General features: G+C 46.9%; 1 protein-coding gene across 4 annotated transcripts in view; it reads right to left on the bottom strand.

Annotated features, from left to right (window-relative positions):
- Positions 1-2,849: 2,849 nt before the first annotated feature.
- St3gal5 (ST3 beta-galactoside alpha-2,3-sialyltransferase 5) overlaps positions 2,850-26,685 on the bottom strand; it is a 56,235-nt gene continuing 32,399 nt past the window's right edge. For 3 of the 4 annotated variants that reach the window (XM_028860519.2, XM_028860521.2, XM_037203814.1), the window contains exons 2-7: positions 26,543-26,666; positions 22,691-22,805; positions 10,592-10,935; positions 7,353-7,539; positions 5,622-5,780; positions 2,850-4,019 (exon numbers count right to left, since the gene is read on the bottom strand). In XM_028860519.2, coding sequence (XP_028716352.1) covers positions 3,771-4,019; positions 5,622-5,780; positions 7,353-7,539; positions 10,592-10,935; positions 22,691-22,805; positions 26,543-26,666 — 1,178 coding nt within the window. In that variant the 3' untranslated portion in view covers positions 2,850-3,770. Of the gene's footprint in view, positions 4,020-5,621; positions 5,781-7,352; positions 7,540-10,591; positions 10,936-22,690; positions 22,806-26,541; positions 26,667-26,685 lie in introns of all 4 variants that reach the window. The other variant, XM_028860520.2, reaches the window with a different exon arrangement.

Here is a 26,685-nt window from a genome sequence, read left to right as displayed (position 1 = left end):
AACCTATGGGAGACATTCCCCATTTAATCCAGCACACTTGACGTCTCACTTCTAGGCAGAAGAAAAATCTATAAACTTGTCTTCCTTCATGTAATACTGAACAGAATCCACTTAATTAACTAATTTATTTATTCATTGACAGGGTTTCATATATCCTGGACTGGTTTTAACTCACTGTGTAGTTAAAGATGATCTTAAATTCCTGAGTCTCTAGCCCAGTGGTTCTCAACCTGTGGGCCACAACCCCTTTGGGCCCTTTTCACAGGGGTCTCCTATCAGAAATTCTGAATGTCAGATATTTACATTATGATTCATAACAGTAGCAAAATTAAAGTTATGACGTAGCAACAAAAATGTAGCTGGGGGTCACCACACCATGAGGAACTGTATTAAAGGGTTGCAGCGTTAAGAAGGTTGAAAACCACTGCTGTAGCCGCTACCTCAAGAGTGGGATTGGAGGCCACTATGCCCAGTTTATGTTAAGGGTTGAACCCAGGGCTCTGTGCGTGCTAAGCAAGTACTCTCAACTGAGTGACATTGCTAGGCCCGATCTGCTTTTTAGAAAACTAAAAGCCCATTGTTTAGTCCTTGTATCATATCATTATACTAAATTGTTTCTCTCTCTCTCTCTCTCTCTCTCTCTCTCTTCTCTCTCTCTCTCTCTCTCTCTCTCTCTCTCTCTCTCTCTCTCTCTCTCTCTCTGTTTTCTGTGGCAGCCCGCAACTGACTCGGTTTCCCAGTTTGAATCTGAAGTCTATTCTGAGTCAATAGAGTTCAAGCTTGTTTGCTCCAAGGCTGTGAGAAAGTTCTGATTAGCCCACAGAGCCTCCTTGAAGGGCTGTGAGAAAGTCCTGATTAGCCCACAGGAAGGAACACACTATCTAACTAGACGTAGGCTGCTGATGCCAGCCACAGGTACATTAAGATAGAAAATGAAACTCCCTGCTCCTTGACTCAAGGACGGGATAGATAGTGGCTGAATGCCTGTGCTGTGCATGGTTCTACCTCTGTCCTTCAAGAACTGTACATAAGCTGGCTGTGAAATAAACTCGGGGCTGTCCGGCATTGACCGGCAGACCTCTCAACTCTTTTCTGTCTTCTTCATTGTCTCTTCAATCTGCATGCCTCTACCCAGCTACCAAGCTGACTGTTGGCAGGCCTGACAGTTTTCCAAGACAAAGTTCCTCTGTGTAGCCCTGGCTGTCCTTGAACTCACGTTGTAGACCGCTCTCAGAGATCCGCCTGCCTCTGTCTCCTGAGTGCTGGGATTAAAGGTGTGCACCACCACAACTGAGACTGTAGTTTTTTAATACTGGGAATTAGTAAAAATCTTATTCAGACAATGCAAGTTAAACTGTTAAGCCTGCACTTTCCCTGTGGAGAACAGGGTCAAAAACATCTGTGCATGCATGTTTAATGAATGGCCTCCGTCCTGATTTTGCTTGGTCTTCCACTGAGTGTTAGTTGCAGGTCAGGGTCATCTCCAGCCACGTAAGTCCTTTGTTCATGAACACAAATTCATGGTCTGTAAAATGACCTTGGATGGCGGAACAGGAGTTAATAAACAGAAGGTTGGACAATGATGTCTCACCCTCCAGAGGAAGGGGTGCTTGTGTATGTTCACACCCTCTGAATGTACCGATGTGCACACCCCCCCCCCAATTTGGATGATGTGACTCTGCAAGGGAGAGTTCAAGTCACATTCCTTACTTTTTCTACAATGCTGGTCTCAAGTGTTCTCTGGAGATAGGAAAAGGGCTTGCACTCAGGTCCAGGCTTGGCAGCACACACCTTTAACCTGCTGGGCCATCTCACCGACCCATACACCTCTGGCTTCTTTGCCGAGTGTAGGGACGGGGCTGTGTGGTATCTGAGCTAGAGTGTTTTCAAGTAAGTCCAGAGAACTGTGCGTTGAGAAACAGTCAGAGATGCAAACAGTATCTTCCAAAGTAGAAGCCAGGAGACCAAGGGAGAGAGAAACAGTAGTTTGCTCTGCAGTTCTCTTGGGCTTCAGCCCACAGTCCCGGAGATGGGATTTTGTGTGGACAGCCATGACTTGTTCCCTTTCTCCATTCCTGCCCTGGGGACAAGTTTCCCCAGGGGCTGCAGGGCAGGGGAGTGAACTGAGGGAGGCACCAGACAGCATGGGCGAGGAACAAAGGCATGGCAGATGGACACAGCTTCTGACGCCAGGCCACTAAAGACAAGCTAGAGCTTGGGGGCGAGGCAGCTAACTGCAGTGGGGTCTGCATGGGGATGGTCCCCATAGGCTCATTATTTGAATGCTTGGTCCGCCATTGGTGGAACTGTTTGGGAAGGATTAGGGGCTGTGGCCTTGTTGGAGGTGTGTCACTTGGAGTGGGCTTTGAGGTTCCAAAAGCGCCCTTTCCCAGTTAGCTCTCTCTGCCTCATGTCTGTGGATCAAGGTATGAGCTCTCTGCTGCTGCTCCAGGGCCATGCTTGCCTGCCTGCTCCCATGTTCTTCATCATGATGGTCATGGACTCACCCTCTGGAACCCCGAGCCCCAAATGAAATGCTTTCTTTGAATAAGTTGCCTTGGTCATGGAATTTTGTCACAGTGTTGAAAAGTAACTAAGACACCCATCACCTCTCCAGAGGGGCCCCTTGACTTGGACAAACAGCTGGGAGAGTGAGGCGCCCTAACTCTTCCCTCATGATGCGGCATCCAGGACGAGGTTGCCACTTAGTCAAGAGATTTCTCTAAAAATGAATGAATGATGGAACTAACACTCAAAGTAACTAGATCACAGAGGTTCCTCAAAAGCTTTTATTCTTTCCTTTTTTTTTTTTTTTTTGACATTGCTTGGTATACACTGTCAAGCATTTGAAAAATCTTTTTTTTTTTTTTTTTTTTTTTTTTAATGAGCAAGTTCTAACAATGGGAGGATTTCACTCCAGTGCTTCAGAAATGTGATCATCCATGGAAAGGACTCGTTCCCCATGGCTCTGGATAACTGAGGCTTTGTGTCACAGTTCCGATGTGCCGCCTCAGACAAACAGTGTCTTAAGTAACACGTAAGTGCTTTGGAAGGGCAGAAAAAAAAATTCTCTCGAGTTGAAAAGTGTCCTGACAGTGTGGGCAGACATGGCTTCGGCAGCCTGAGGCGACATCACAGTATGCAGCAAACAGTGGTTCACCGACGACCGGCAACCTCCAGGCCGCTGCTCGCTCCTGTGGGCTGCTGTGATGGTTCTGGCAGAAGATGGACCGCAGACAGGGGTCATGAACTTGTCCAGCGGCCCCCAACCTCCTGCCCCTGCCAGTGGTGATGAGTAAGCCCTTCGTCCAGGAAGCAGGAAGTCTCTCTGCCGTCAGTTCTACCAAACAGAGCAGCAGAATCCAGAATCGGGCACCAGGGCCATCATCCAAGGGACAGAGGCCCTCTCCTCCCACCCCATCACCTGCTACTCACTGTGCAGATGACATGCGTAGTTTCTGCAAATTAAATTATTTCCTTAAAATACAATAAAGTATCATTCCATATGATTCTCTTTGAAAAGTCTTTCCAATCCCATTCTTAAAATTAACTTATAAAAATGTGCAAAACCCAACACAGGCTTCAAATAAATAGGGCGAAGGAGTGGGGGAGCTAAACTTTTTTGTTGTTTCTTTTTTTTTTGTTTTGTTTTGTTTTTCTTTTTTAACTAAAAGTTTAAAAACAGCAGCTGCACATCAAAGCAGTTGCAGGCTGAAATGCAAGTGGGGGTTGTTCACCACAGTCCTCTGCATTTCTGAGGTTTGTTGTGCTCAAAATTCACAGTGGATGCCTCCACTGAGGTCCTTCACCACCCCCTCCTTGATCAACTTCAGGAGGAACTCGGTCTCCGTGGCCACATTGTGCATGGCTTGCGAGTACATGGCGCCCATGCACTGACTGTTGAAGTAATGCAGAGGCGTCCTGGGCCGACTGAGGTCATATCCAAAGCCTGCCAAGCTGACTTCATCACACAGATGTGTGGCTAAGACGATAGCAATGGCGCCCATCGTGGGAATGTTCTGAAAAGAACACAGACTGGTTATTTCATTTATTCATTTTAAAAAATAACACTTTAATTCTTTTTTAATTTTTTTTTTTTTCTAGACAGAATTTCACTACGTAGCCCTGGATGTCCCGGAACTCACAGAGATCCACCTGCCTCAGCCTACCAAGTGCTGGGATTAAAGGTGTGCACCACTACACTCAGCTATTTTAATTTTTGAAATTATAACAATTACAACAAATCCTCTCACACACCCTTCCCTGCTCTCCTGCCAATTCACAGCCTCTTTATTTTCATGCATGCATATATGTATACGTATACACATATATATTCCTAAATATACCCTGCTGGGTCCGTGTGTTACTTGTATGTATGTTGTAAGGATCTATCAGGTCTGCTTCAGAGAGGACCCTCCATGGTCCTTCCCAGGGCATGGTTTCTAGAGTCCAACCCTCCCGTGGGACACACTCTTTCCTTATTAAATTCTCTTTTCCCCACATCCCTACTTAATGTTAACCATTTGCTGTTCCTAGACCATTTTTATATACACAGCAGCTAAGCCAGACCTGAATTAAGGACATTTGTTCTTCTTTGATTTTTAAATTTTAATTAATTAACTTGTCTTTTTATATTTTTAAGGTGTGTGTGTGTGTGTGTGTGTGTGTGTGTGTGTGTGTGTGTGTACGTGTACCTAAAGAGGCCAGAGGAGGGTATCAGGTGCCCTGGAACTGGAGTTACAGATAGTGGGAGCCACCTGATGTAAGTGCTGGGAACAGAACTCAGGTCCTCTGGAAGAGCAGTCAGTGCTCTTAAGCTACCAGTGCTTTTAGCTGTAAGTGCTTAGCCATGTCTCTAGCTCCATCCTTTTTATTTATTTAGGCTCATTTTTTTTTTTTGTTTTAGCTCAAGAAAGGATTGTTTGTATTTTGAACATGTTTACTTCGTCATGCACATGCTAAATCTTGTTTAAGAAGGATTTCCATACAGGTTTTAAAAGTTTTAAAGACACGGGTCAAGCTACAATAAAAGCATTCTCCACACCACCCCCTTCTGGCAGCACATGCTAATTGCAGGTTAACAACCCACTCAATGGAAACCTAGAACACAAAGGTTCTCAAGTTAGGCTGAAAAGTAAATCATCTGGGTAATTTTGAAAATCTCCATGTACAGACGCAACACTGATCAATCGAAGTCTGAATGTCTGGGGTGGGGCCAAACCGAAAAGCACTGTCTTAGAGGTCTGACTTCATTTACCATCATTTGTAAAGTGTTGGTAAATACCAATTCTTAGTATCTTGTAGAGATAAAATATACAGAACCTTTTTAGATTAACAAGTGCCTCTTAGTGTCTGGCAGTTGAATGTAGCCTGGGGCAAAGATACCTTAATTAACATCTTGGTACCATAAGTGTCACTATACTAAAGAGTACACCTAGGAAGAAGGCTAATTAAACCACAAGGAGCCCTGGCACCAAGGGGTGTAATGATAATGGACTTGTCTAGTCAATAAGTAGGTTTCCCTACTAGAGATGTTTCTCGGGGTAAATGATGAGCCCACACAAAACTTAAACATTCTTCTTGTACACAGAGAACAGTTAATTGAGTAGTAACAAAAATACCTTATCTTGGCCCCAGAATCTCAACTGAGGCTCTGAGTACTGAAGGATGTCAAAGGCAGTTTCTTTGATGATAAGTGGGTTCAAAATCCGGAAGTGTTTTGCCTGGAGTGGGACTTTTTCTGCCACCTGCTTCCAGAAGAAGAACCGAACCCAAAATGGCTGAGGAAAGAATGCAAGCAGTCATTAGGGATGATTAATGACGTTATCCTGTCACTGGAGGGTGAGAAGGCATTCACTGCTAATCATGCTAAGGTCATGGGCACAACTCCAACTGGCCTTGGACCCTGCACCCTAGAGTGCAGTCATCTAAATGCATGGAAATCCGGTACTTCTACCCAATAATGTAACCCTGAAACTTGCAATTTACAAAGGTGGTGTAGACCTGAACAGAAACCACAGGACCAGCTTGTTTGCTTGAGGAAGAAGTTCCCCAAGGATGATCTGGGCCAGGGCGTCTCTTTTACAGTCTACAGCCACCATGTTCCCAGGGAAGGCCAGTTAACAGGCTCGATTTAAGGGTGGTAAGTGCTGTGAGTGCCTTGCTGGATGGGTTCTCACCTCATACCCACTTCCCACTGACTTTATTTCCTAGTCTCATGAAGTTACTTAGCAAATGACTATAGGTCACCTCATTTTCCCAACAGAAAATCCAGAGGGTTACAATAATCCACAGAGAATCAGGTTCTGGACATATAAACTGCTCCATCACGTAGAATGGCCTAATAGTTTAAAAAAATGTGGAGTTTTAACCATGTCTTGCATGTGTGTGGAGGATGATCTCTGGGAATCGTTTCTCCCTTTCTACCGCAGAGCTCCTAGGGATTGAAGCTGGTTGTCAGGCATGCTGGCAGGCACCTTTACCCTCTGAGTCATCTCCGTGGACCCTCTCTTGTTAGTTTTGGAGAGAACTACTTGTGATCAGCTTGGTAACTGAGCTCTGAAAATTACTTCACTTTCATGGACAGAACTACAAAGTAGCATTAGCTGATTACTGGAAACACCGACAAGAGGAACTTGACCAAGTGGAAGCCTCTGCCCTTCCAGAATGCTTTGGACTTATTTACTCCAATGAGAGGACCCTGCCTACAGCATTTTGGAGAACACCTTTGGGATGATTATATGTATAATCTTCAGCACAGTTTACATTCATCCAGGCAAATCTCACTTCTTGAACTAACTAAAAGTCATTCAAGTCTATGTCTGGAGAACAAGGTAATCAACTTCAGAATAGAGAGCGTAGTTGATACTCCCTCTTAGTAATGACCACCATTTTCACATAAAATTCTTCTTCTAGTTTTGGTCTATTTATTTGTTTGTTTCTAAGACAAGGTCTCGTGTAGCCCAGGCTGGCCTCAAACTCTATATAGATGAGGATGTCCTAGAGTTTACCCTCCTGCTCCACCTCCCACGTGCTGAGACTGTAGGTGTGTACCCTGTTAGCCAGTTTTGTGTGGTGCTGGGAACTGAACCCAGACCTCATGCATGCTAGGCAAGCATTCTACAGACTGAGCTATATTTTCAGTTCCGTGTGCCTGTTCTTAATCAGGTTCTGAAAACAAATGTGCGGAAGAGTTCTGAGGGGTTTCCACAGAGAGGGAGAATATCATTTCAAAGACAACACAAAGTGTGTATTCTACTGTGTCTATTTAAAAATAAAAGCCCATAGTTGCAATTCAAGATGCTCTCACTTTTTACCAAGGCTGGATTTCCAGAAGAATTCTGAGTGCTTACCAGGGTTTCATTTTTTACCATTGCTTGAAGCCACTTAAAATCAACACTCTTAAATAACACGGTAACAAACAAGTCATTGGCGTAGTATTCCACATCCGACAGTGGCGCACCCTCTGGGTAAGTCATCCTTATGGTAGTTTTATTTCCAACATGTTCAGAATAACCTTCAACTGGCGCACTGTTTAACCTAGTCAAAAAAAAAAAAGAACAATTGACAAAGTAAGTCATTATCCATCTTGTCACATCATATGACATCCCAATACCCTATGCCATGTCCTCCATGAATCGGGACACTGTTGGAGTCGGCGTCCCTCCCAGGGCCTTGGTGCTCTACACAGCGCTGTCCTTCAGGGCACTGGCTGAATGCAGCTGGAAGCCCATGATGGAACACCAGGATGAAACCCTAGATTGTCAACTTAAGCAGTTCTGTCATGCCCTAGTATTTCAAGCTTAGTCAAACCTAACATTTGGGGCTTTCCTGGAAATTACTTCCTTCAAAAATCTCCTGTTTGCTCAGATAATTAAGAGTTCTTGCCAGAACTCCAAAGTCTCCTGAGTACTTGGGGTTACAGAGCTATGCCACTGTGCCTGGCTACTTAATATCTTCTGAAATCTCATAAACACATCAGACACAGCTGTGTCTAGCCTTTCTATCTCATGCTACTTCCTCTTCCAGACCTTAAACACCTAGTCCCCTGGTTATTAAAACAGGCTACTCAACAGACAATTAAATGCCAAAGCCACTGGCCAGATGTTTTCTTTCTTCTGCTTTGAAAAGGAAGGGCATTAATGCTATAAATAGATGAAGTTGTAGATTAGATACAACTTACTAATTTATTATGTTAACTTCTGATCCTGAGTATCGTTTCCCTGTTCTCAAGAGAAGCATACTCAAGTTCTCAGGGTCTGCTATTTGCAACTTTCAAAAAGGAGTCGTCAGAGAGTAACAGTACAGATGGTATCTGACTTTCAACAGCTCGACTTAAAATCTTTCAATTTTGTGATGGTTCAAAGCAATGTGCATTTGACAGAAACCTAATTCCGAACTTGGGATTTTGTTCTTTTCCTGGGCTGGTAACATTTGTGCTGTCAAACTTTTTAGGATTCCACAGAGTGATAGCCATGTGGACAATGAGGGGAGTGACTGGCATTCTACACTAAGCTGTCTGGTAAGTCAGGGGGAGTCAGCGCACCCCACTCCTCCCGTCCCCTTATATGCATGAATGGGCTGACATGGGGAGTCTTCCTCAAGTGCTCTCCAACTTGAAACAAGCTCTCTCTACTGAAGTCATACTGACCAGTATGGCTAATCTAGTTAACCAGGCTGCCCACGGGATCCCCTGCCTCTGCCTTCTGAGTCTGGAATTCACGAGCACGGAATTTAGAGGTGGGCCGTCCCCCCGCGTGGCATTTACTCAGGCACTGGAGACCTGAACTCCAGTCCCGCAGCAAGAGCCTTATGCACGGAGCTACCTCTCTTGTCAGCTTAATGCATTCCTGATGGAAATGTATGCTGGGTGTGCAGATGGAAGCCTCCGCAAAAGCTAAGGAACATCTGTATAGATACAGGGAAAATAGCAAATGGATGAAGTGTGGTCAACCAGGGAATCTGGGAGAAGGTAAATGGGAATTATTTGTCCTATTCCCACAAAATTATGAAAATAAAATTGCTTCTTAACCAATCTTTCTAATCAGGCTCCAAGGACCCTTCACTATTCCTGGTACACAGATGCTTCCCTGCCCTTGAAAGCTCCTGAAGTAGAAATCTTGGTATCACTTGACATTAGTTTTCAGTATGTCGCTCAGATCCAGGCCTCTGTGACTGTTTCTACTTTCTGTGTGTGACCCCCAACCATGCATGTCACACCTTCATCCCTAGGCTCTGTCCCATTCTCTTGTGATTAATTTACCACGGTGTACCAAGGGCCGGAAAAACAGACCTGGGCCTGGAAGACATCGATTCTACTCTAAACAACTTGTCTAAAGAACTAATCAGAGCTGGACAAAAAGACATGTGGATAAAAATATGCAAAGCAGTTTCATAATAAAAAGTGAAAAACTGGAAACATTCTAATGTCTGGCAAGAGGGTCACCAAACAATTTATCTTCTTCTAAAGGAGTTCTAAGATATGACTTCAGAAACTAATCATAAATGTAAGTTCAAAATCCTCTGTAAAGCAGGGCGAGGGAGATGGCCTAGTGGTTCAGAGCGCTTGCTGCTCTCCAGAGAACCACGATTTAGTTCCCAGAACCCATATCAGGTGGCTTACAAGAGCCTAGAACTTCTGCTGTCCTCTTCAGGCCTCCATGGGTACTTGCATGTATGTGCACACACACACACACACACACACACACACACACACACACACACACACAAATAAAACCAAAATCAGTCTTTAGAGAGAGACACAGATGCAAGCACATGTCCAGAGCAACAGTGAGAGTCAGCATAGGAAATCAGCAGTGGCTGCTTACTCATGCCACGGGGGGCTGTTATTTTCTTCCTAATAACGGGTACACTTTACATTTATCATCGGAAACCGTGTTTCCTTCCTGCGCTATCACTGACTCCAGGGCCTTGTGTATTGTAAGCAAGCGGTCAACCATTCAGTGACACCCTAACCTAGGAAAAGAACTTCTAAGCACAGTGGTAGAGCAAACCTTTATTCCCAGCACTTGGGAGTTCAGGGCCAACCTGGTCTACATAGTGAGTTCCTGGACAGTCAGAGCTAGTTAGAGAGACTCTGTCTCAAAAAAACCAGAACCCAAACTCCAAACCAACAAGCAAATGAACAAAGCCCCCTTTGAAGAGTTAGGTATGTCAGAGAACTCTAGGATGGCCGTCTACTGCTTGTGTTGAGTTCTAACTACCCTAGAGGCTGTCTATCCTTGCCAGCCCTGCCTCCCAGGGCTCACCATCCCTGGACCTGCTCCCAAGCCAGGTGTCCCCATCATCCTCTCGTCCTGTACCAACCTGAGTCCCTGCCTAACTAACAGTCCTGTTTACCGAGCCCTCCATCCTTCCAAACCTCCCTCTTCTGGAAGGCTTAGCAAGAAACGCCAGCACACAGCACACTCCTGAATCTAGGATAACTAATAAGTAGTTTGGGACACCTGGCCATTTGTGGTTTTGTTTCAAGATCCCAAGAGCTTCCAGGGTTCCTCTCTGTCCCCAGAGCTGCACTGGCCCAGAGTGCAAGACCAAAGTCTGGACAAAGGCTGGTTTGGAGAGCGGATACCTTATTACCACGTCGAACTGGTTGAGGGCGTGGCCCAGCTCCAGCCCGTGTAGGATGCCCCCGTTCCCGATGACCACGCAGCGCTGGCAGTGTTTGGCTCTCAAGTGTTCAGGAAAGTCGTGCTCGGGCAGCAAATCCAAGAGGCTCTGGACTTGACTGGAGAACTTGCGGAATCCAAAAGGAGGGTCATACTTGAGCTCGGCTTCACTGGCCCCGGGCACCTTCTGCACAAAAGGCTCCAAGTTCACGCTGTATCTGTGCTCAAATAACCGGGCCATGGCTTTCTTGGCGAACCTGGGCCGGCACTCATTCTGTAAGACTTGCTGAGCGTATCTCTGAGCTCTCTGAAAGGGGAGGATCAACACGGGCTTTAAGACCTCTCCAACGTTAGAAATAACACTGCGCAGACACTCAGGCCCGTGAGGCCTGGAGGCCTTTGTTGATTACCTTCTGGTAATACAGAACATTTGCCTTTTGGGGTTAGGTTCTGCTCAGGAACAGGAAGGGACCAGGGCCCACATCACATGACAAGAACAGAAACTCTCAAGGGCACTGATTTCATTATGTCAGTGAGACAAACCAGTCCCATGAAGACGAGCACTAAGAAGACCACACTTGCCAGCAGTGTGTGAAGTGGTCAGATCCACAGAAGCACAGAGCAGGATGTGGGGACCGGGGCTGAGGAGATGGAGAGGCTGTGCATCTAGCAGGCATGGTGCTTCAGTTCTGCACACTGAAAAGTACTTCTGGAGGGCCAGCAAGACGGCTCAATAGGTCAGGATGGCTGCTGCCGAACCTGACGGCCCAAGTTCAGTCTCTGGGACCCACATGATGGAAGGAGAGTTTCCTAAAGATGGTCCCCTGACTTCCATACTATGCTGTGGTACACGTACGTGTATGTATGCACGCACGCACGCACGCACGCACGCACGCACGCACGCACGAGGAAGTTCTAGAGGTCTGTTTCACCATACTGAATTGAAATTGGTAATGTAGCTCAGTGATATGCTTACTTGGCATGTTGCAAGGCTTTGGATTCTTTCTTAACACTCTACCCTAAAGGTTAAGATGGGGTGTTACGTGGTTTTTTTTTTTTTGTTTTTTGTTTTTTTTAACCATAACAATAATAAAGATCTTCATATTTTTTATCTAGCAGGGTAGGAAACAGTCTTGTTTATCAGTGGGGTTAATCGGCTTTGGGCAGTCTGGAAGACAAATGACCTCCAGTGTTATCAGGGAACGAGTGTCCTGACACAGAGGACTTGCTGGTTCATGTGCATTTCCCCGGAGCTAACGGCTGCTGTCAGCAGAGAACACCCCAGGCGCTGCCCTGCATCTGCATGCTCTCTATTTTGTGTTCAGCGGCCCTGCCTGCCTCACACACCTGCTCCGATGCAGCTTCCTCTTGTGTGCACAAGAGTGCATGCAGATGTGGGGCACGAGGTCCTGTACTTCCCGGGATACCTATTTCTAGGAACTTCTCTTGTCTTTAAACCTGTCAGTGTATCTTAAAGATTCTTACTGTTGTAGTTTCAAACACTACCTCAGCTGTTTTTCCTCAGTCTTATTGTTTCTACTCTATTTTTTATTGCACTTTATTCTGTGTGCACACATGTATGTGCCTTGTGTGTGTGTGTGTGTGGGGGGGGTCTGGGGACAACTCATGGCAGTCAGTTTTCTTCTCCCTCCACGTGGGAATAAGGGAAGGCCTGGTTGTCAGGCCCGGCAGCAACCACGCTTTTGACACATGGAGCCACCCCCTTACCAGCCATTATCTAATTTTTGTAAAATATATTTTTGAGGGGAACATATTTCCCTCGTTTCAGTAGAAAACATTCAAAAAAATTTTAAAAGTATAGCCTTGAAAAGTTACTTAGTGCCTATAAAGGGCACAGTGTGTGCATTCTGGGGACTGACTCCATTTGGAAGAGGGGAACTGACTGATGGTCTCAGCCCCTGTGGCCCCTTAAGATAAGGACACTAGTGAGCTCCCTTTGTGGTTTCAAGGCAGCATAACCAGCAGACTGAATCACTGATCTGGACAGCTCATGTGCCAAGGCTTGACCCAGCAGCTTCTACACCCACTGGAAAGGAATAACACTCCGGAGAACAGTGGCTCACATGTGGACTGGCATCTTCCCCGGGGACCAGCCAGAAAGCCAAGCAAGGAACCTGTCATGATCCTGTGTCCTCAGAAACAGCAAGCGGGCGACACTCCACCCCTCGTGGGAAGAGGGAACCAACCTGGGGGAAGCAAAGGACCCCCCCCACTGTCTTCATTCACCTCCACAGACTCTGGGTATGGTGGCCATAAACGGCCATTTTTGGAGCCCCAAAGGTCCAGGTCACCCCTAGGATACATGCCCAGCACATGTGTTCACAAATTACCCAGAATGCAAAGGAACATCTGCGAAGTGCCAGGAGACCCAGGGAAGCTTCTCTCTGCCCGGCAGGAAGGAGATGTAAGCAAGCTGGAAGCATGTGCACGGTGCTCTCATGCTGCCAAATCTCTCCTTGAGACGTTTCCTTTGGAGAGGAGTGAAATTTCACTCCATTCCCTGTCCTGGCAAGGCGTTCAGTTTCAGGTTTCACATTTCATCTGGTATACTGTGAGCCCAGCTGTCACCTTCTGTGCTAACACTTCCTGTGCCTGCTTCACAGCTGGGGCAGCGAGTCTGAGGGAGCAAGCGAGCAGGGCTAAAGGGCCCTGGAGATGCTGCAGCCCCTGCAAGTCGCCCTCACGTTGGTTCCCCATTGTCTAAAGCCACGCTGAGCTCTGAGGGTGTCTGCAGTCACGTGGGGTGACATTTTCTAGCTAGATCACACTTCAGCGTCTCCCCTTCTTTCCCCGCACGGGGTTCACGGCTCAGAAAAAAAAAAAATTCAAAGGAGGAAGAGCTCACTTTAAGGAACTGAGGTGCTTAGTTAGAGGAAGCAGTGGGGAGCCTGGCAGACAAGCAAGGGAGGGCTGACTGGCAGGCACCAGCCCCTGGCCTGGGTGGCACCAGGCAGGTGACCCTGGGATGCAGAGAGCTGATGTTACTCTTCTAAGATGCAAGATACTGTGTCAAATCTAGGGGTGGAAATAAAGACTTTAGTTCTTCAAAGTCTCCAGGTGGAGCTGTAAGCTACCATCAATGAAGGAGAAAGACATCGTGAAGGGCCAGCTGTCTAGCGATGTGACAATTTGCCATGGAACACCACACATCAAAGTTCACTGAAGGGAATTAAGGTCAAGGTAATTCCCTCAGCAAAATCGCCATGCCATTTCCACTTTTTTTTTTTTTTTTTTTCGAACAGGTTTCTTTTATTTGCCTTTCCTGAACTCATTGTACCAGCTGCTCGAATCACAGAGATCCGCCTCTCTCCCCGAGTGCTATAAAGCTCGCCCACCGCCCGGCTACCATTTCCACTCTTTAAGGATCATGTTTCTTAGAAATACAAGTAAGTGGCATATTTGTGAGGACACAATGAGGCTCCATTCTCATTACCTAATGATTTTATAATTTCAGGAGAGGAGGGAATTTAGGTCAGAGAACTTTGGGTTAACTAAAAATGGGAGGGAGCCTAGTTCCACCACAGCTCCTGGGATCTGGGGATGGTTACTAGAGAAATGCTTGTTTCCACATCTGTAACTGCACACTGGCCGCTTCCTCCCTTTGAGGACCAGGGCATCTTGCCTAGGGCCTGGTACAATCGAGAGCAAAGTTCTCAGGTACAAGTTGCCTGTCTACAGCCTTACTGTGATTAAAAGCAGACAAAATTTAAGGACACTCAAGGGAAGGATGCCACAGTGAAACCTCAGTGAGGTAGTGGATGCCAGGGCTAGGTTGCCACAGTGAGACCTCAGTGAGGTAGTGGATGCCAGGGCTAGGTTGCCACAGTGAGACCTCAGTGAGGTAGTGGATGCCTGGGCTGTGTGTGGAATTAGTTGAGAACTGATTATAAAGTGCTCTGAGGGAAATAACTAGGGTGACGGAACACCCCAAAATGAATTATGGTGCACTCAGAGAATAGCTCAAAGGAATAAGTCCTACTGTGTGCTTTCATAGCCACAGACTGGTAGGACAGAAAGACTGGGCAGTTTCAGATCTACCTAACTAGTAGTATATCATCTTGGTTAAAGCAGTGGACACCGGGTGGAGACTTCAGTTTTTTCACCTCTGATACATTTTGGGGTGGTCTGTGGAAAGGGGGGTGGTACCAAGGATAGCAGAGGTATGTGCAGGGTTCTCTGCCTCAGCTTAAGGACCAGCTCAGCAGGATGAGCCTGCTGACGGCAGACACACTAAGTGGGGGTCTGTGGAGCTGAGAAGGCCGAAGACTTGGGCCACAATTAACTATATGGCACGGAATGCTGTCCCCGGGGTGATCTGTGGTCTTCAGCTCCCTGAAAGAAGAGTGCACCAAGTTCACATTGCTCCACCACTCACTCAGACCAAGCCTAAATTAACACAACATGCCAGTTTCTTCTCAAATGTCTTTTAAGTGCAATTTCAGTATGAATCACACTTTTGATATGCCTAAGCATCCCTTCGGAGACTGCTGCTGGTCTTGTTAACAACTGGCACATTAATGGACACTTTGAAGTCAAAAACACAAGTTTCACAGCTTGTCAGTTGCTCCCCCCCCCCCAAAAAATGAATGTCAGCGCAACGGGGAACACAGTATCTGACCGGGCGGGGCAGGGCGGGGCAGCATTCATGTTCCCGGATGCTGGATGTAACCAAAGAAGTTAACAGGGCTCGCTCTCCTGAGACTATACATGCCCGATCACTCAACTGTGCCCACGTGTAAAGGCAGGGGTGTGGTGCACACCCACAATCCCAGTCCGTGGTGACAACGCACAGCAGACCAGTGCTGCCTGCCGTGGCTCTGACGCCCTCCTGGTTGTCCCATTTGCCATCTCTTTTCGGGCTGTGCCCCGCCCCAAGCCCCCCATGATAAGCCCCACACACCAGAAGGGAGACGTCTTGCCAAGACCTTTCTGGAAAGTGGGGCAACCTGACAGGGTTAAACTGGTTTTTGATGTTGCTGGGTTTTTTTTGTCTTTGTTTTTTCCCAGAAAGGTGCGAGCAATGAGTGGCTGACCAGGGAAAAGCGCTCCATATGCTCAACAACCTGAGTTCAATCCCTGAAACCCACACGGCGGATGGAAAGAGCCAACACCTGCGTGTTGTCCTATGACCTCTACATGTGTGCTGTGTCATGTATGCATCCACACACACACACATGTAAAGAAGTGTTTTTAGAAAGATGTTAAAAGAGCTACTAAGAGGTTAAGCTAGCCTGAGATACACAAGAGACTGCCTTTACTACATGGCATTGGCATAAAAACACACAGGTGGATCAGTGGAATCCAACGGAAGACTCAGACGTAAATCCACACACCTATGGACACCTGATTTTTTTTTTTTTTTTTTTTTTTGAGACAGGGTTTCTCTGTCTAGTTTTGGTGCCTGTTCTGGAACTCGCTCTCTAGACCAGTCTGGCCTCGGATTCACAGAAATCCACCTGGCTCTGTCTTCTGAGTGCTGGGATTGAAGGCGTGTGCCACCACCGCCTGGCCTGGACACCTGATTTTTGACAAAGAAGCCAAAATTATACAATGGAAAAAAGAAAGCTTCAAATGGTGCTGGTCTAACTGGATGTTAGCATATAAAAGAATGCAAATAGATCCATATCTACCAATCTGCACAAAACCCAAGTCCAAGTGGATCAAAGACCTCAACATAACAACAGATACATTGAACCTGATAGAAGAGAAAGTAGAAAATAGCCTTGAACACATTGGCACAGGAGACAACTTCCTGAACAGAACATCAGTAGCACAGACACTAGGATCAACAATTAATAAATGGGACCTCCTGAAACTGAAAAGCTTCTGTAACACAAAGGAAGCGTCAACAGGAGAAAACGACAGCCCACAGAATGGGAAAATATCTTCACCAACTCCACATCTGACGGAGGGCTGATCTCCAAAATATATAAAGAACTCCAGGAACTAGACATCCAAAAACCAATAATCCAATTAAAAAATGGGCTACAGATCTAAACAGAATTCTCAGCAGAGGAATCTCAAATGGCCGAGAAACACTTAAAGAAATGTTCAACATCCTTAGCCATCAGGGAAATGCAAATCAAAATGGCTCTGAGATTCCATCTTACACCTGTCAGAATGACTAAGATCAAAAATAGCTCATGCTGGAGAGGAACAAGGGGAGCATTCCTCCACTTCTGGTGGGAGTGCAAACTTGTACAGCCACTTTGGAGATCAAGATGTCGATTTCTCAGAAAACTGGGAATCAATCTACCTCAAGATCCCGCTACACCATTCCTGAGCATATACCCAAGGAATGCTCAATCATACCAAAGGACACTTGCTCAACTATGTTCATGGCAGCTTTATTTGTAATAGCCAGAACCTGGAAACAACCTAGATGCCCCTCTACCGACGAATGGATAAAGAAAATGTGGTACATTTACATAACGGAGTACTACTCAACGGTAAAAAAACAATGGCATCATGAAATTCGCAGGCAAATGGATGGAACTAGAAAAGATCATCTTGAGTGAGGTAACCCAGACCTAGAAAGACAAACATAGTATGTACTTACTCATAAGTGGTTATTAGCTGTAAAGAAAAGGATAATCATGCTAAAATCCTCAGACCCAGAGAGGCTGGGTGACAAGGAGGTCTCGAGGGAGGTGTGCTTCAAGCTCACGTGAAGGGGGATGGAAATGATACTGCCAGTGGGGGGGGGGAGGGGTGTGCAAGAGGAGGGAGGGATGGGAACAGGAGGGATCAGGTGGGGGATGGGGGGGAGAGAACTGGAGAGACGACTGGGAAAGTGTAGCATTTCAGGGTGAGATGGAAACTCAGGAATCTACAAGGATGGCCCTAGTAGTTAAGCCTCCTGGCAATAGTGGGTACAGAGCCTGAAGTGTCCATCTCCTGTAACCAGGCAAGACCTCCAGTGGAGGGATTGGGACACCCGCCCAGCCACATAGCCTCTGACCTACAACTTGTCCTGCTTACAAGATGCGCTGGGGTAAAGCTGTTGTAGAAATCGGGGGAGTGGCCAACCAACGGCTGGTTCAGCCTGAGACCCATGGCACAAGAGGGAGCCCACCCGACACCACCTAGAGGGCCAGGACCCAGAGGAAGGGTAGCCCAGAGGCCTAGGATAGAACCAAACATGAATGGCAAGAAAAAAATTGGTGTCCAGCCCAACTGTTATCAGATGTTCACCGACAACTGATGGAAATGATGCAGACCACAGCCGAGCATTGGGCAGAGCTCAAGGAGCCCTGCAGGAGACGGGGAGGAAGGACTGTAGGAGCCAGGGGCTCAGGGAGACAAGAAAACCCACAGAATCAACTAATCGGGTTCACAGAGACTGAACTGACAGCCAGGGAGCCTGCATGGGACTGCCCTAAGCCCTCTACATATCTGTTACAGTTGTGTGTCTTGGTCTCCCTGTGGGACTCCTAACAGTGGGAGCAGGGGCTGTCTCTGACTCTTTCCCTATTCCTTATACTGGGTTCCCTTGTCCAGCCTTAATATGAGAGGAGGTGCCTAGTCTGACTGCAACCTTATACGCCATGTTTGGTGGATATCCATGGGAGGCCTGGCTTTTCTGAATAGAAATGGTGAAGAGTGGATGGGGAGGGCAGCTGGGGGCAAGGAACTGGCAGGAGAGGAGGGTGGGGAAACTGTGGTCAGGATGGGAAATAATAATAATAATAATCACTAAAAAAAGAAGCTGCCTTTAAAAATACGTCTCCAGTAATGCACTCCGACTCCAGCTCTACCCCGGCTGTCACAGGTTTTCAGGGGTTATGCGCACGTAACAGTCCCCTGGTTTCTCTTTTCCAGTGGAAAACCATAGCAAACTTTCTCTTCACTCTTCCCTGTATTTTGTGAAATTTGAGGATTTTGTTGTTTGGTCTTAGAAACAGGGTCTTGCTACCCAGTGCATGTGGCTCCAATCCCTGCCTCAGCCTTGGGTTACTATGCCCAGCTCCAGTGTTAGTTTTCAATCGGAAAGACAACACATTTTGCTAAGTGCAAAAAAGCCAGCAACAAAAGATGGTGGGCTGTATTTACATGGAACAGGAAACAGCCTTAGAGGCAGAAAAGGGATTCACGGTTGCCTGGGGCAGGCAGGAGTGACTGCTATGGTCCTGGAGCTTCTTTGGGGGAGACGGCACACATCACCAAGCAGCACAGCTCTGTAAATACGTGAAAGACCCTGCACCATATGCTCTAAACCGTGAATTTTACGATGTGTGAATTGTTTCTCAGTAAGGTGGTTAGAAAGAAAGAGGTTGAGGGGTAACAAGCAAGAGCAGCTCCACCCGGTACACACAACAGGGGCAGTGCTGGGATGCTGTGAGGCCAAAACAAAGTCAGATGAAAGCCAGATGATGGGCCATGAAGTCTCACAGGTGGGTGAAGGGACCCCCATGTGCTCCTGAAGATAATGAGGGACCAAGACTCTTGAGGGGGAGGAGACACAGCAGGTTCAGTTTTCAGAAATCTACTGTGCAATCAATCCTGCCTGAGGCAAGGACAACATGTAGACCGAAACAGAGGACACTAGAGCAGAGGGCTCCTAAGAGCCAGCTTGGCATGCCGGCCTTTTCTTAGACTATCGGGAACTGTATGAACTTAATTTCACTCTCAGATAATTTATAGTTCGGACAGACTGGTAATATACTCACATGATTTAATATGAGAGGGGGTGTGGCAAATGGCAGAAGATTTCAAGCCTTCCCTTCTGCAGTCTGGTTGCTAGTCCAGTACACCTTTCCGTCATTAAGGCCACGTAGGCAGGTCCCATCATTTGCCCCAAATCAGATCTTTCAGGCCAGGCAAGTGTCGTCCCCCCCCTTTTGATGGAGCCTCAGGGATGCAGCCCTGAGTCTCTTTTTGGTTTCTATCAAAAGTCATTAGGACCCTGAAGAACTTTACAGAGCAAGCAAGCTACAGTGACTATAAGGCTGGAGCGGTGGCTCAGCAGTTAAGAGCACTGTTCTCCCAGAGGACCTGGGTTTGAGTCCCAGCATCTACCTAGAGGCTCACAACCATCTGTAATTCCAGTTTGGGGGATCCAATGCCCTTTTCCAACTGCACAGTTGTGACATACAGACAAACATACAGGCAAAACATCAACACACATATAATTTTTTAAAAAATCTCAAAAAAAGAGCAATAGCTGTAATCATCAGAGCAGGAGCAGGGGTGGTGGTCTGTGAGTGTCAAAACGCTTGCTGCACAAGCCTGAAGACCCGTGGGAAAGCCAGGCGCGGCGGCGGTGGTGTGCGCACATCAACACACATACACACGCAGTGGTCTGACCTCTGAAAGTGTAGTGTGGTGGGAAACCGTGACTGCAGACAGCTGGGTCTCTACTCCTGCCAAGTGGACTCGGTGCACAGCGTTATGAAAAAGCACCCCACGCAGCGTGTTCAGCTTCACGCGAGAGACTCATTCTCTCCTCTACTACACAGACTCCAGAGTCATCGACTGGCAGGTGGGCAGCCACTGGCACACGTCATTAAAAGGACAGGGAAGTAAGAGGCAGGAGAGGGCGGGGAAGCCCCACAAAGAGTCAGAGAAAAGAGCCCACAGTGACTCAGTAAGCCACACCAAACGCCGTGATTCTAGGTCTTTCCCAGGAGACAGAAAACAGACAGGATGTCAAAAACCCTGATCCGAGAGCACCGGGGAAGGCCTTGGAACTGAATGGGCTTCAGGGGACATCTGTAAGGCCAGACAGATTGGCAGAGGACGGGGCCGAGCAGAGGATCCTGGACACGTGTGGCCCCACAGCGGATGTGGAATACCGATGCGACAAGAGGCGGCAGCAGACAGCGGAGCACAGAGGGACAGCAGGAAAACAAAACCTGTGACTGAACGGGGTGGTGCTCCTCAGCGGCTTGGTTATCTACTGGACCACAAAAACCTGGCGATCGGAAGAGTACAGACCAAAAGGAGAAATGAGGGAATCCAAGTCAAACAAGAAACGCAGATATACACTGCTCCTGACATTTCCCAGTTGGGAAAACTTGGGCTCGAGGGATTCAGGTACCATTGGATTTGGTTTGGTTTAGTTTGGCGGGACAAGGCCTTGAACGCGAAGCAGTCTTGCTGCCTCTGCCTCCTGAGTGCTGGGACCACAGAGTGGTCAGGACTCTGGCCTGACTGCTTCATCTCCAATCCCCGGTCATCTCAGCTGTGAGACAGGGAGAGTGACATGCTACATACCCAGAACGATCTTGAGGGCTGAGTTGACAGCACAGTGCACCTGTGGCATGACTCCTGGCAGACACCCAACACGAACTAGGCTAACTGCACTAGCTACCGACGCCAGATGTGGACACGGGCAAGCAGGTCAAGTCTGCAGGCCACCGTCTGCAGAGACAGGTGCTGGGATGAGCCAGGACAACACAGTGAGTCACACTCATGCAACACCTGCTCCCATTGGAGTGCACTCCTGCCACACTACCTTGTCTTAAATCACCTGTCTTGAACCTTGGGCGGAACACTACTGCTGAATTTAACCACTCAGTTTACCAGTGAAATTTGTTTTTCATGTAACAAACCACTTAGAAACATCGACAACAATTTAAAGAAAAACTGAAATACTATGTGAATAACTGAAAAAATATATGTATAAAATACTGAATAACTATGAAAATAACTATGAAAATACCATATGAAAATCTTTAAAACTAAAACCTGTCCTTGTGTTCAGAGACAAGCACTAGGGAAATCAGGAATGTTAAACACGCAACGTTATCTCTTTGACAAAAGAGACGTATAACCTGTTTTCTCCCAGAAGGCTGAGAATGGAGGTACTAGTAGCTTAGATGATTCCTGCGCTACTTGTATGGCCAGGGGACCCCCAAACTCCTCCAACCAGGACCAGAGGTGGCTAACAGCCCAGATGACCTATGCACTATTTGAATGACTGATACCATAACAGATTCTCCCTCAGGCCCTAAGGTAACACATGTAACCTGTCTTCAGAACCCTTCTTCATGGGAGAAGCGACACGGACTTTGAGAAGAGTTTATATGTAAACGACGCCTCCTTGGGTCCATGGGATCGTGTTACACTAGGAAACCTTTTTTAGATCGTAGTGTACTTAAATATGGCTACAATAAACTGCCTGGTGTCAGACTCCACAAGTTTGAACCAACACCAGCTACCGAGTCGTGTTGAACTGGGTTTCCTTCGTGACTCGCTCAGATCATTACTCTGCCGGCTGTGGTGTATGCAGAGACCCCTACAATAACCAAAGCCCAGGAATGACACATCACATCCACGGAACGTTTTCATCAGCCGTTTTAGAAGAATGATGGGCAGCGTCATGACAAATGAACTCCACGGGAGGTGCCTCAACACGCGTCCAGCAGAGCCCACTGGTAAATGAAGAATATTACTACAGAGCAGAAGGGCCAGATAGCAGGCTTGACACGGGTGTCTTTGTTTCCAGAGTGCTGAGACTGGTTTTTCCTTTGTCCTAGTCAGCTTTAACTGTCAACTGAACCCAGTCTAGAGTCACCAGAGAAAGGAGTCTTGACTGAGGGACTGCCCGAATCAGACTGGCCCATGAGCAAGTCTATGGGGACCTGTCTTGGTTGTTAACTGATGTGGGAGGGCCCCGCCCACTGTGGGCAGTACCATTCCCTGGGCAGGTGGTCCTGGCCTGTACAAGGAAAGTAGTTGAGCAGGGGTCTGTGCAAGCCAGCAGGCCGTGCTCCGCCCTGGCTTCTGATACACCTCCTTGGCTGTGAGGGCGTTCCCTGGTTAGAAGGTAATTCTGCATGGCAGAGCAAGCAGGTCTATCTTAGACTTCCTGCCTTGATTCCCCTCAATGACAGACTGTAACCTGGAAACTGAAATAAAGCTTTCCTACTGCAAGTTGCTTTTGGTCAGATTATTCTTTACCACAGAAACAGATATGAAACTAGAGCACCTCTTGTTCAGATTTTCAATAGCATTTCTATGTCATACGGCAGAGACGGGATTGCAGCTGAAGTGTGTGTTTGGAAATGTCTGAATTTAAACCACATGCAATAGCTCACCTTTATGCGGTCAGGGTCCACATAATGCATTCTTTTCATGTCACATTCTTCAACGGTGTAATTTAACTTGAGGATGTACAGGAGCCACACTCCAAACACAACCAATGTACAACACCTAGGTGGGGGAATCAGGTAGAGTAATGCAGTCTGTGATACCCAGAGAAAAACCTAAACTAAGTGCAATCCTAATTCAAATGGAACAAAAGAACAGTCTAAGGCAGTGGGTCTTAACCACGGGGCTGAACGGCCCCTTCACAGGTTGGCATAGCAGATATCCTGCGTACCAGATATTTACATTTTGATTCATAACAGCAGCAAAATTAGTTATGAAGTAGTAATGAAAATGAAGTTATGGTTGGGGTCACCACACCCGAGGAACTGTATTAAAGGGTCACAGCATTAGGAAGGTTGTGAACCACTGATAAAAAGGTCACCACAGAGTAAAAGGAAGGTGTCATTTCATGATGAGATAAATTAGTCATTTATGACTGTCTTGTTATATACAAATACAGAGTCCTCTCTCACCCCTAACCTTTTTTTGCAAGGGCAGAAAATCCAAATGATAAAATCCAAATGATAAAATCCAAATGATAAAATCCAAATGACAATGTTGATGATGGAACTAAACAGAGCAATAACAGATCTGAACTACTGAACTACAGAATCCTTGCTTCCACGGTTTGTTGTCGTGTGTGCCCCCCCTGCCCCCCCAGGCCTTTAAAAGAGGAAACAATCTAGGTGCAGGGAGAGGTGGAAAGGCTGTAGATGAAGTTCTCAACGTTCTAAAAAAGGCCACCATCTCACACGGTGGCTAACGAGCACCTGTAACTCCAGTTCTGGGATGCTCTCCTGGCTCTGGCACTAGACACACTCACAGTGCACAGACACACTAACAGGTAAAACATTTAAAAAAAAAAATCGAACAATACATCTACTTGCATTTCTAGAGAATTCCACCAAGAAATGAGTAATTAAAAGGCACTAATTTCGTACATCAAAGAGCCATTTCTATAGCTCTCATAAATTCACACTAGTTTATCATCACACATGCATACACACACAGATGTACAGACGCACAGTCCTTGGAGGAAAGAGTGTGTCTAGTTTTGGTTCTAGAAATCTTGGTGCTTTTTTGTTTTGAGACAGGGTCTCTCACTGTCCTGGCTGTCTTGCAGCTTGCTAGGTTAGACCAGGCTACTTGAATTCAAAAGATCCTCCTGCCTCTGCCTTCCCAGTGCTGGGATTAAAGGTGTGTACCCACCATGCCCAGCCAAGATCTCAGTTTTAATAAGTCCCACGTAACAATGGCAAATGAAAGGTTAGAATGTCTAAGCCACAACTTAAGAGCCACTGCTTTAAACAATCTATATTCTTAAGACTTATTTACTTCTACCTCTGTGTATGAGTATTTGCCCGGATGTATGTATGTTCACCTCATGTGCCTGGTCCCCAAGGAGGCTAGGTGAAGGTGTCAGATCTCCTGGAACTGGGGTTACAGGAGATTATGAGCCACGACATGGGCGATAGAAAACAAACCCAGGTCCACTCAAAGTGCACAAAGTACTCAGGAGACATCCCTCCAACTCTCTATGGCTTATAAAAGCAAAGGTAAGGAATAATCTTTTGAGAAAAGCAACATTTTCTTAAGGCAGAGGCAGTTTTTAAAATAAAGCCCCTAGCAGACTCCACTGGCTATAACAGACGCAAAGTGCTGAGGAAACGGATCTGAGGATCACAATGCAAGGGGGGGTTGCTGGGAGTGCGTCAGACTTCAGGAGTTCTCCCTTCACCATGCTGCTCACGGAAACCTGCACCATGTCTTAATCTTTCCTGAGATTGAGCACACGGTTAGGATCTGGTACTGTCTATGAAAATGGCTTGGCTGAGCGTGGAGAGAGCAAATCTCCATACAAAAAATGCGACTTATACATACAAGATACAGGTAACACCAGTCCCCAGAGCAGAGGGCAAACATGGAGGGGAGGAGAAGGCATTTCCCTGGGCCCCTGATACCTTTCCGACTAAGCTCGTGAACTCAGTATGACTGACTCCTTTCTCTAAACCCTAGTGATGATATGGCATGCACATAATGTTCTCTCTCTCCGTGACATGTGTGAGGTATGTGTGTAGGTATATCACGGGCGTCACGCACGGCTGTGTGGAAGCCAAAGGACTGTACGCTGGAGCTGGCTTTCCCCTTCCACCATGTAGGTCCCGGGGAGTTAAACTCAGATCACCAGGCTTTTTACTGGTACCTTTACCCTCTGAGACCCTTCCTTCTATCCCTATTTTTGAGACAGGATCTCTTATTGACCTAGAGCTTTCCAAGCAGCCTAGGCTGGCTGGCTAGTGAGCAACAGGGATCCAAGCATCTCTAAGACTTCCCCAGCTCGGAGATTATAAGCACATGCCACCTTGCTTGGCTTCTTTAGTGTGGGTTCTGGGACTGAAGCTAGGTCCTCAGTACTGTGATGACTGAAGTATCTCCCCCAGTTCTCCTGTCCTGTCTTCCCCGCCTTCACCGCACCCATGTGTGTGTGTGTGTGTGTGTGTGTGTGTGTGTGTGTGTATGTGTGTGTGTGTGTGTGTATATCCCATGTGTATGTGTGTGTGTCTGTGTGTGTGTGTGTGTGTGTGTGTGTGTATTTTTTTTTTTGAGACATAGTCTCATGTATCTCAGGATGGCCTCAAAATCACTATGTAGGTGAAGAAGCTCTTGAACTCTGAATTCTCCTGCCTCCACCTCCTAAGTGTTGAGATATCAGACATACAGCATCACACCTCGTTTATGGAATGCTGGGGATCAAATCCAGGGCTTCTTGCATGCTAGGTGTGTGCTCTACCACTGAGCTGGATCCCCAATTTGATTTCTTTAAATGAAAGGCATTAAAGGCATCTCCACATCTGCAGCATGCGCTCTCTTCACTGTACTTCCTAGCATGGGTCTGCCCTGCACACACCGCTCAGCATGGGCCTAGATCCTTCTGGTCTGGGTCCTCCAGCAGGCACCTGATAGAGTGGTAAGTGTGTTGTCGGCCTCAATAAACACCAGCTGGTTGGAACCGAATGGGATTCACATAAACTTCCTTTGGGGTTGGGGATTTAGCTCAGTGGTAGAGTGCTTGCCTAGCAAGTGCAAGGCCCTGGGTTCAGTCCTTAGCTTCGGAAAAAAACAAAACAAAACGAAAACCTTCCTTTCACATCTCCTAAATTAGTAAAGTGAAATGGGAAACAAAATCTCATCTTTCTCTCTCTCCCCAGCTCGCTCCCTCTCCCTCTCCCTCTCCCTCTCCCTCTCTCTCTCTCTCTCTCTCTCTCTCACACACACACACACACACACACACAGTCATTTATTCTGAAGAGAGAAGGAAGGAAGATGTCACCTTGGTTTGGCTGGTACCAAGAAACCCATCAAGTCTTCCTTTGCTAATCCTCCCCGCTGCTGGGATATAAGGGTCGCCTGGCTTAAACACCTGCCGTCTTCTCTAATGTTCTGTATTTAGTGGCACTTAGTCTCCAGGGCACTTCCATCTGTCATATTTACATTAGCTCACAATAGCTAAGGACGCCTCTTTCGCTAAGCAGAGACATGAACAAGAGGCATTCAAGCTGCTCTCAGGCGTCCAAGCTCAGACAGACCAGCTGCTAGGAATGGGGCTCCCGTCAAACCCATCTATCAAACGCAAGCAGTGCATAAACCCACTCATCTGTATACCGAGTCCTTACTCAGCTGTGGTTTGACCCGCTGCTCGGACCAGTGTCTTCCTCTAAAAACAGGTACGAGCCTCACTGACCACCCTCCTAACCTTATGCTGCTGCCGGGGAGGAGCAGGACCTGGAGGCGATGCTTACTTGAAAATGTCTTTTAGTAACAAGCTGGGTCTTCTCATCTTGTTCTGGGTTCGGGTGTACCATTGCAGGGAGGTCCTTGAGCAATTGCTTCTCAGCTTTACAGAGGTGAACTCACTTGGCATTGCTGGGAGGAGAGAGGGGAA

This window comes from Peromyscus leucopus, chromosome 3 (genome assembly GCF_004664715.2).
Source record: "Peromyscus leucopus breed LL Stock chromosome 3, UCI_PerLeu_2.1, whole genome shotgun sequence".
Lineage (NCBI taxonomy): Eukaryota > Metazoa > Chordata > Mammalia > Rodentia > Cricetidae > Peromyscus > Peromyscus leucopus.
The sequence above is the reverse complement of the archived record's forward strand: the minus strand, read 5'-3'. Positions and strand labels throughout refer to the sequence as shown.